The 10463-nt window shown below is 46.7% G+C and overlaps 1 protein-coding gene across 1 annotated transcript in view; it reads right to left on the bottom strand.

Annotated features, from left to right (window-relative positions):
- Positions 1-1105: 1105 nt before the first annotated feature.
- RPL38 (ribosomal protein L38) overlaps positions 1106-10463 on the bottom strand; it is a 10691-nt gene continuing 1333 nt past the window's right edge. Inside the window, exons 3-5 of the mRNA XM_085884801.1 lie at positions 4320-4380; positions 2738-2860; positions 1106-1190 (exon numbers count right to left, since the gene is read on the bottom strand). Coding sequence (XP_085740927.1) covers positions 1165-1190; positions 2738-2860; positions 4320-4380 — 210 coding nt within the window. The 3' untranslated portion in view covers positions 1106-1164. The remainder of the gene's footprint in view (positions 1191-2737; positions 2861-4319; positions 4381-10463) is intronic.

Below are 10463 nucleotides of genomic sequence, written 5' to 3'. Positions count from 1 at the left end.
GTGTTTATTTAACTCGAAAAGAAAGACTTTAAATTGACGACACGAGAATGCGAATCAGATATTCGCAAGAAAATGCAATGTCTCTCCCCGTCCATCAATGTTGATCTCTGTAAATTCACAAGGAAGGCATATTTTTGTACGTTTTATTTGGATTGGTTTACGATTTGGCAGGGAGAAAAGTCTCAATTTTGAGGTTTTACCCCTGTAATATTGAAACAAACCAATCTCCCTGCTTTAATCTGGAGTGTAGCATCATTTTGCCAGTTGTACACATTCCTTGAAAAATAGAAGCTCAGCAAGCTCAAAACCTTAATTATGCAACCTACTTTGGACCAGTGAAAAATCCTGAAAACACCTCTAATCCAAAGGTTTCTAATACATCCCAAAGGGGCATCTTAGAAAAGGACTTTTGTGCCAACTTTCATGTCTATTAACTGAAATACAAGGTATATGTTAGTGTTTCACCGTTGATCCCATAAAGGGTGAGTGGGGGTTGGGGTGGCCTCAATAAAAAGGGGTTTGGTGAATTGGGCACCAAATGTGACGATGATATGATTGCAACTGCTCGAAACAAAAGAAAAAGTCAAGGTAAGAGGTCTCGCGATCCCATTCTTCTTCCGTATTTGGAACAAGGCTGCGGGATAGCATCACTGGCTGATTGTGCAGCCGCTGATGCAATGCCCTCTGCTGCTTTGGGCAGGAATTTTGAATCTGGCCTTGGTGCCGGTGACAGCTTGCGCAATCTTAATGAAGAACATCATGGGATCGTTAACACCCACCAACGAATGCTGGCAGACGGGACGCCAAGTTTAATGTACATCCAAGGGACAGCACACAAATTTATGAATCACCATGTCTGTGAAACACCGGGATGACAGTTTATAGCTGGACCGAGATTCAAACCCAGGGTCGACAGTTGAGAGGCGAGTGTGTATAACTCTTGGGCCTAGACCATCCCGGCAGCCTGTCACCCACCCTGTAGAAGGGGTAGAAACGGAAGAGAAGAAATCGAGGTTCCTTTCTTTCTGCCAGTCCCATTGTGGGTAGAAGACTCATTTAATGAGATATAGTACCAAAAGGTCAAAGATTTACACCAGCCATGGAGAATAATTGGGTTTTTTTTAATTCATGGTCACATGGTTCATTGAAGCAAAAAACAGGTACTCATTTGAGCTCCTTAACCTCGAGCCCTGCAAAGAAAAGAAGAAACATTCCTGGTCAGCATGTAAACAGACAGAGGATTGTGCAAGTAAGTACAAGTGATTACAGGTACATGATTGCATTAGGTGATAGTCATTGAGAGCATAAAGCTGAACACCGTGACTGAGTGGTACGCTGCTGTGTTGGAGCATGCACACTTTTTAGTTATTTGCACACACACACACACCCCGAGCCTGGGTTTGACCTTACATAAGCATGGCACACAATTATGCTGAACAAGAAATTATGCTATATGCCTGGTGTTGGCTTAATGGTTAGGGGGTGGGCTTGGGATCCTCGGGTCCTGAGTTCAAATCCCGCTCAGCTGTTGAATTAATACCAGGTGGGGTTAACTCGACCTGTCATCCTTCCGAGGTTGGCAAAATGAGTGCCAGAATGCTGGTATACTGTGTCGGAGTGGCGACCCATCCAGGATTGTGCCCAATAGCCAAGGAGACTGCTTAAAGCAGCACCGACGCTTTGCACAGAGTATAGTCCCAATGGATGGATGGAATTATGCTGCAGAAAAAGTCAACAACCCCCTTTCAAAATTTTCACCTTTCGTTGCCTTTCATCCTGGAATTAAATCAGACTTTTCCCACCTTTATTTACACATCGTAACCCACAACTTCCAAGTGAAAAAAAGTCGACAAATTTCAGAAAATCAATTAAAAATACAAAACTAGAATATCTTGGTAGAATACCGGGTTGAGGGGAGTGGGAGAGTTTGTGGAAGGTACAATCTCTGAACTCAGGGTATCGATACAATTTAGTGAGGAAAGTAACAAGGGCCGCAGCCTCAGAGGCTGTTTTGAGTCTGCAAAGTGATGCCAAAGTGACCAATATATCATTTTTTGGCAAACAGGACAACCAATTGGTCCATCAGCAAAGTGATGGGTAGGCTCTGCTAATCTCTATAACGAAAGATACACTCCATGGATTTGGGAGGTACCGTTGCTTTATTCGTTTGCAATGTCACAACAGATTTTGATTTCATTTTTCTTAATTGTTCATCTTGCTGTTCGTCACATGTCATTAAATAAAACGGAACTACGGTACTGTGATTCTACGTAAATGTACACTTGATAATAATAAAAAAAATTTAGATTGACTAAATGCTATTATGGCATCCATTGGAGAACAGGAACTTCAAAAGCCAACCAATTTTGGGGTCAAAAAAATGTTTGCAACTCTCCAATCAGGGATATGCGTGAGCTACTGGGCATGCCCCAACAGAGATGGCGCTGGTGGGACTCTCAGTCGAGCGTTAAAAATGGTATTAAAATAAAGAGACCAACAATATGAAACCACTATTACATATTGCAAGTAACTGTCTGGCGTGCCACCATTTCACGTTGTCCTGTCATGAAACTGAGCAGACACACGATGGTGACTGAGAACGACAACAACCCACAATGCAGCATTCAAAAAGGAACTTGCGCATATATCCTCCTTCAGTGAAAGTCTGGTGTATAAGACATACATGTGAAAAAAAAAACACAACAAAAGTAGCATCAGAGGGTGTGTGCACAGAGACCTGGTGGCAGAGACTGCTTAATCTTGTCGGCTTTTTCCTGGTCGGTGACCACCAGCGTGTAAAGGAAACGGCTGCAGCGAAGCTTGAACTTCACATTTGTGCGATTTTTCTTGATTTTCACAGCTGCAGAAAATTATGTGCAAAGAGCAAGCACGACACGATCACTGCAAAGTGTTAGCGATATCTCACCTGAATTAAACATCGATTTTGACAGGTGTTTGAGTTCTTGAAGAATCATTTACTGGTTATAAAGCAAATTGGCCAAAAAAAAAACAAGTCTATACAGGGTATCCCAGATAAGACTGAACAACTTTTGTTGAAGTTATTTAAAATAGTTTTTCATTTAATTTCAACAAATGTTTTAAAAACCAAACAATTTCAGTATTTGATTCTGCTTGTGTTTATTATTTATGCATGCTAAATTCCACTGGCAGACAAAAACCGGGCTGGCAGGATGGCCCAAAAGGCATGCACACATACACACACACACACACACACACACACACACACACACACACACACACACACACACACACACACACACACACACACACACACACACACACACACACCTCGCCTGGGTTTGAATCCTCACCCAGCTATAAACTGCTATCTTGGTGTCTCACAGGCAGGATGATTCATCAATGTGTGTGCCGTCCCTCAAATGTATATTAAAACTGGGTGTCCCGTCTGTCTGCAATATATATATATATATATATATATATATATATATATATATATATATATATATATATATATATATATATATATATATATATATATACACATAATGTACCATACTCTGTTACAGAGGATTGGATCTGCCAAAGCAGTTTCTGGGCCAGGGTCATGCTGGGCAGTTTGCCATTCCTCTCAGCAGTTTGGATTGGAATTTGTTCATGGTGCCAGTGATGGCTTGCCTACTCTCCACGAAGGACACTGTCGAATCTTTAACGTCCACCAACTAATGTTGACAGTAGTTGGGACATCCAGTTTAATGTCCATCTGAGGGAGGGCAACACACATTGATGAATCACCCTGCCTGTGAATACAAGAGTGAAAACTTTTAGCTGGGTCAGGATTCGATCCCAGACACAAACCGTTTGGAGGGGAGTGTGCATACCTCCAGGCCATCCTGCCAGCCCATGTTCACTTCTCGTTGTTTTTACAATTCTATCTCACATATTGGAAGAGGAGGAGGTGGGAGTGGAGGGAGGGGGGGGTGCATGTACTCCAAAACTTTTCTCTGAGTTCTTCCCCTTCACCCAACTATTTTGAAGACATCTTCCAACAATACTAAATGTACAATATCTGAACACATTTCAACGTCACATCGCAACAATTTTAATTACTGTTTTTAAATTGTATTTGAATCGTTCATTCTAATACAATACGAGAAACATTTATTTATTTCAAACAGTGTTTGATAATTTGTTACATTTATATTAAATCTTCCATATCATAGAGTGCAAATCAACTGCATACATAGCAACATTTTTTCACAATGTGACGACAGACATGTAAAGAAAATCCAATGTTTGCATCGAATATCACACAATGTAGCCCATACTCCAAAACCCACACTTTGCATCCTTCCTTCGCGCGGTCAGCAAGAAGTCTTTGATCTCGGCAATCTGGCGAGGCTGAGAACAGAAGGCAAATGGACAACAATCATAACGATTGCAATCTAGGTCAGATACTGCAAGGGGTATCATTTTGCCGAAACAAGTGAGAGCCATGCAGTAATATAAATATAAAAGCAAGAACATGTTATATGAGAACTGACACATCCTTCAGCAGGTAACCAACTTTGGGATTGATGATTGTGAGAGACACCTTGCTGCTCGATCGCATGTTTAATGCTTGACCAAAAGCAGATCAGACCTCAAATGCCAAGAAGGTTTACCAACATATACCATTACATGATGCAAATTTGGTTAATTAATGGAAGTTGACATTAAACAGTTGGGTGATGGCATGGTCACCAGAGAAGTAAAAAGTAGTAGTAATTATCTATAATAATAAATGAGTGTGTGTGTCTCCTCCATAACTCCAAAACCATTAAACATAGCGTCCCAAAATTTTGCATGCACATGAAGGGAAGTCCAAGGGAGTACATGGATGAAAACTGGGTATTTGGGTAAATTTAAACACCTCTTTTGAAGCTAATTAACAGGGTGCTCATCAAAAAACAAAAATGCCTTACGAAGATGATGGCACGCCATATTGGTCAGCCCACTGTCATCTCTCGGGGGGTCTTAAGCTGCCATTTTGTTTCAGCCTGCTCAACAATACCTTGACTTCGAAAAGAACGCAACGGTTTCTGCATGATAAAGTGCTCAAAATTTATTTTTTCCACTTTCCTCATTCATATTGTTGCGAATTCGCGCCCGCCGGCGTGCAAACGGCTGCGTAACTCGAATCGCGGCACGTCGCCCACCGGACGGACAATTCTGTCGTGACCCTCTCGGACCAACGCCAGGAGCTAGTCACGGGTGGGCCTTTCGACCTCACCACAATCGTGCCAATCGGCCACCCGCGTAGGATAGGGCTGTTCGCAAAACTCGACCTACCTAAGTACCCACACAGATGGTAAACTGGGCGATCGTACCTCGCCGCAGGTCGACTCCGGACACGAGCCGCTTGGGCGGCCCGTTCCGTACTATCGGGATAACTGAGCGGTGTTATCGTCGACCTGGACGGTTCAGATTAATTACCAGGATGTTGCACCCACTACGAACCCCTTACGTGAAGCAAGATGGAGGGTCAATAAAGAAAAGACGAAGCGAAATGGGCACAGTTCAACAAGCAAGCATTTTATTTCCCGGCACACGGAAAGCACATATATACAGCCATACACAAAAAAGCAAATGTAAGAAGAAAAGCAGTTAAAACAGACTACGCGCACACACGGCAACACATACAGTTTTACTTCACAGACGGCGCCAACACACATTTCCACAAAAGCAAAGGAAAGAAGCCACCCTCACAGACAAGGAGGCAGACAGGCCTGTAGGCCAAATGTGCGCGTGACCTGGAGGAGCGGCCAGGTCCGCGAGACCGGGGAGGTCTTACCCGCGTCCTCGTGACACGTTGGCAGGCAAGCCGCAAATGTGGCCGCGTCGCTGTGCCCCGACTCCGTGCTCCTTGGCGGGTTTCGTTGGCACCACGTTTGGAGTGGGGTGGGAACGGGGACCCCTTTTGCACTATCTCAGCGTGGGGCAAAGGGGGAATTGTTGATGCCCTGGGGGAGGGGAGTGGCTGGCTGGCTTGGGTCCCGGGACGAGACGAGCGATCCCCCACACCGCAACCTCGTCGCCGACCGCCGTCCTTCCTGCCTCGGACCCGAGTTCCCTTGCTTGCAGTTCCACCGCGCGCACTCGACTCCACTCCGACAACGCACGCTCCTTGTCCCCCAAGAGCAACCTCTCGACGACACTCTCCAAGCAACTCCAAAACCCAACTCACCTCTTTTCGACGCCTTGCGCACGCCGTTTTATAGGCGGCAGGAGCAGCCAATATGCAAATTTTAGGATCAGAACGCGATCGGAGGCGGGGCTACGCCACCCCCCCCCCCCGGTCAGCCATTGGTAGGGCAAAAATGGGCGTGAACCTCTCCTGATCCTAAATTTGCATATACGGACTTCACATACACACGCTTGGAGGCAGGGCCAAGCCACCCCGCGCTCGCCAATTGGACGGAGGAGAAGTGGGCGGGAAGCGTTTCTGATCCGAATTTCCCCTCGGAAAGGCTGCCATTCGCGCTCGCGGCTCGGTGCGTTCGGCACCAATCGCCGAATGGGCCCGAGACAGCTCGACGTTCAGTGTTCACAGGTGGTGCGGTTGTTGGTTGTGAAGGAGAGAGGCGAAGGTGGTGGAGGGTTTTCGGTGGTGGTTTGATGGTATGGTGTCGTTTGGGAACGGCGGTGAAGCGATGTTTGCGGGATGGAGTTGTGAAGGTAAGGGTAGTGGCTGTTTGCGTTGTTGGCGGCTTAATGGTCGAGAATAACAATCGAGAAAGAAAAAAAAATGCCCCACTCAAAGCGTCGTACCCCGGATGAATCACATAAATTCTCTCTATACAACGGGTTTGGGCTAACTACACATGTACCTATGAAGATATCTCACCTGAGGGCCCTTTATGGTGTAATGCGAATTTCCACAGCCGTAACAATATCATTGAATGCATGATCTTCATACCGACAAATAATTGTATACACTGCTTTTGTACGTGGTGTAGTTTTCAAATTAGGTTGGAGCAATTTTACGCATTATATGATGTAATTTTCCACGATGGCTTCTCGTGGACTAATTAAAGTAGATAATCAAAACCTGTCTTCGGATTTGAGGATCGGAGCTCCTGGGGTAATTAGGTGTCAAAATTTGGAGTGAAATCTGAAAATATAAACAAGTTAGCCATTCTTACAACGAAGCGTATTTACTTTAAGCAAGGCTGTGTCCGATAAGCTGACCCCAATGATAATTGAGGTAACACCGGTCAACGAGCGTATTATGAGACCAAGGATTCGTCACCCCTTAGGTGTCATTTCCCTGGTCTCCGTCTATGCTCCGACTGAGGCGAGTGATCTCACCGTGAAGGACACATTCAAGGCCACGCTCGAGTTTGTGGTTGATCAGTGCCCCAGACGAGATACACTTCTAGTCTTGGGGAATTTCAATGCATCGACTGGAACAGAAAGGGATGGCTATGAAATGTGTGTTGGTCCCCATGGGTCAGGAACTATGAACCAGAATAGCACTAAGTTCCTTGACTTTGCAAGAAGTCATGGACTTAGGGTGGCTGGTTCATGGTTTCAGCGCCCACAAGTTCATCGTTGGACTTGGTATTCCAACGCTGGCGGTGTGGCAAAGGGGATTGACCATGTCCTCGTTGACGTTCGCTGGAGGATGATCTAGAACTGTAGGGTCTACCGGAGTGCTCAATTCCTCAATACTGACCACAGGCTTGTTGTAGCAACTCTAAAGCTGCACCTTAAATCCTGGAGAATGGTACCATCCCAGCCAAGGCTGGATGTTGGCAAGCTCAAGGATGAGAGAGTAGCTGAGGAGTTTGCAAACAGGCTGAGTGGACATTTGGGGTGTCTGGGTGCTTTGGGGGGGGGGGGTCCTGAAGAGTTGTGGAGTGACTTCAAGACCACCGTCCTTGATGTTGCCGGTGGATGTCTTGGAACTCACCACAGGGCAAAGAGGAAATTTGTCTCTCAAGGGACACTGGATACCATTGACCAGAGTCACAGGGCCAGCCTGAATGGCAGAGCTGAGCTGTTCAGGGAGCTGAGGCTGAAAACTGTACGTGCACTGAGGGTGGACAAAGAGGCCTATGTGCGAGGAATCTGTGAGCGGGTAGAGCATCACCTGTGGACAGGTGATTCTCGTCCCACTTACAGGGGAATTTGCGCATTGCGTTCATCCAAGCCCATCCCTCGGAGCACTGCAGTTAGAACAGAGAGTGGTAGGCTCTTGACACAGGAGTCTGAAGTGAAGGCCCGCGAGGCCGGTTACTTTGAGCTGTTGTACCAGGCTGATCCCCCAGCTGTCGAGTTAGACGTCAAGGGTGTTACAATCCCTGATGCTGACCCTACAATCAACTGTGGTCCACCTTCGCTTGTGGAAACACGAGCTGCGGTGAACCGGTTGAAACGAGGTAAAGCTCCAGGGATCTGTGGCATCCATGCCGAACTTCTCAAGGCTGGTGGAAATGCTGCACTCGTGTCGTTGCATGCAGTTTTGTGCTCTGCCCAGAAAACAGGCATCATCCCAACTGATTGGAAGAGGGGCTTTGTTGTCCCTCTCTGGAAAGGGAAGGGTGATCGCCAAGACTGCAACAACTACCGAGGGGTGACGCTGCTCTCACTGCCGGGCAAGGTCTTTGCTCGGATAATTATTGATAGGGTTCGCCACCATCTGCTTGAGCACCAGCGTCCAGAGCAGTCAGGCTTTACACCAAAGAGGTCAACGATTGACCGTATCCTTGCTCTTCGTGTCCTCACTGAACGCAGACTCGAGTTTCAGCAGGGGCTGCTTGCAGCTTAGGCCAAAAAAAAAAAAATGTTGCATTGGCGTAACGGGTCACTGAAAAATAGGGTAGGTCGGTCGGGATCCTTTTTTTTTTTTTCCTAATAAATCCCTCCCAAAATCTCCCCCGGCTCGAGTACCACCCTTTTTGTCGGCGGGTTCTGTCCAAAACACGTCCGGGTTTTTGCGATCGCGATCACAATCAACAAGATACTTGAAAACGATAGCAAAACAACAAAAATAGCAATAAAATAGGGTCGGCAAAATTTTTCGATAGCAAAAAAACAAAAAAAAAAAACGTAGGGTCGGCGGAATTTTTAGGGTCGGGCGGGTTACGCCAATGCAACATTTTTTTTTTTTGGCCTTATGTTGATCTCTGTAAAGAGTTCGATTCAGTGAATCGGGATGCCCTCTGGAGGTTTCTTGGTCTTCGTGGGGTGCCAGCAAAACTGATCGATCTGATGTCTGAACTCTACTCTGGTACTGAGAGTGCTGTGAAGTATGGTGGTACCATCTCTGACTTATTTCCAGTTGTTACTTGAGTTCGTCAGGGATGTGTACTTGCCCCCACACTTTTCAGCACTTGTATGGACTGGATTCTAGGGAGGATGTCGGAAAGGTCAAGCTGTGGTGCATCGTTTGGGAATGTCAAGATCTCGGACATTGATTTCGCAGATGATGCAGTCATCTTTGCGGAGACTTTAGATATCCTCTTGGGGGCCCTCGAGGTGCTGAATGAGGAGTCGGAGCCGCTGGGATTACGGGTTTCTTGGGTCAAAACTAAGATGCAGGCTTTCAATGACATCTTGGATGCTGCTGTCCTGTCTGTGTCTGTTTGTGGTGAGGATGTTGAGGTCATGGAGAGATTCAGTTACCTTGGCAGTGATATTCATGTCTCTGCTGGCTGCGAGTCAGAGGTCAATAGACGTCTGGGTCGGGCCTGGGGAGTCATGTATTCACTGGATCATGGGGTGTGGCGCTGCCGGTACCTGTGTGGGACTGCGGGAGGATGAAAGTCTGAGTCTTCAGGTCCTTGGTGCTTCCAGTCTTGCTCTATGGATACGAGACTTGGACTCTGACCAAGGATCTGAGATGGAGACTTAATTCCTTTGGAACCAGGTCTCTTCGGAGAATCCTTGGCTATCGCTGGTCGGATTTTGTGTCCAACGAGCGGTTGCTGAGAGTCTGGGTAGACTCGGATGAGATTTGTTACCTGCATGGTCCATGAGCGTCAGTTGCGGCTGTATGGACATGTGGCTCGTTTTCCTGACGCTGATCCTGCTCACCAGATTCTCTCAGCGAGGGAGTCTTGTGAGTGGAGGAGGCCAATGGGCCGACCACGTGCCTCATGGTTGCAGCAGGTTGACCAGCATCTCAAGGAGATGGGGATGGGCCTGGCATCTGCCTGGGGGAAGGCCAGACGGAGGCCCCTGATGTACCGGCGGAAAGTGGACGCGGCAATGCGCTGTTCTGTCACATGCTCCCATACCTGACCTGCGATTCCATATTTTACACCAGTCTTTGTTTTGTGTTGATGAAGGTGCTGGCATGTGTCCCATTACCAATCAGCTTGCTATCGCTTGCCAAGCCCGCCGTTCCTCATAAACTGTTTCGTTGGAGTGCTTTAGCCACTTGGCAAGCGCTCTACAAGCTGCTTGGAAAAAGAACACACACCCGTTTCATCATTCCC

Source organism: Eptatretus burgeri, chromosome 6 (genome assembly GCF_056783735.1).
Source record: "Eptatretus burgeri isolate ZD-2024b chromosome 6, Ebu_testis_v1, whole genome shotgun sequence".
Lineage (NCBI taxonomy): Eukaryota > Metazoa > Chordata > Myxini > Myxiniformes > Myxinidae > Eptatretus > Eptatretus burgeri.
Note: the sequence above shows the minus strand (reverse complement) of the source record. Positions and strands in the feature narration are given on the sequence as shown.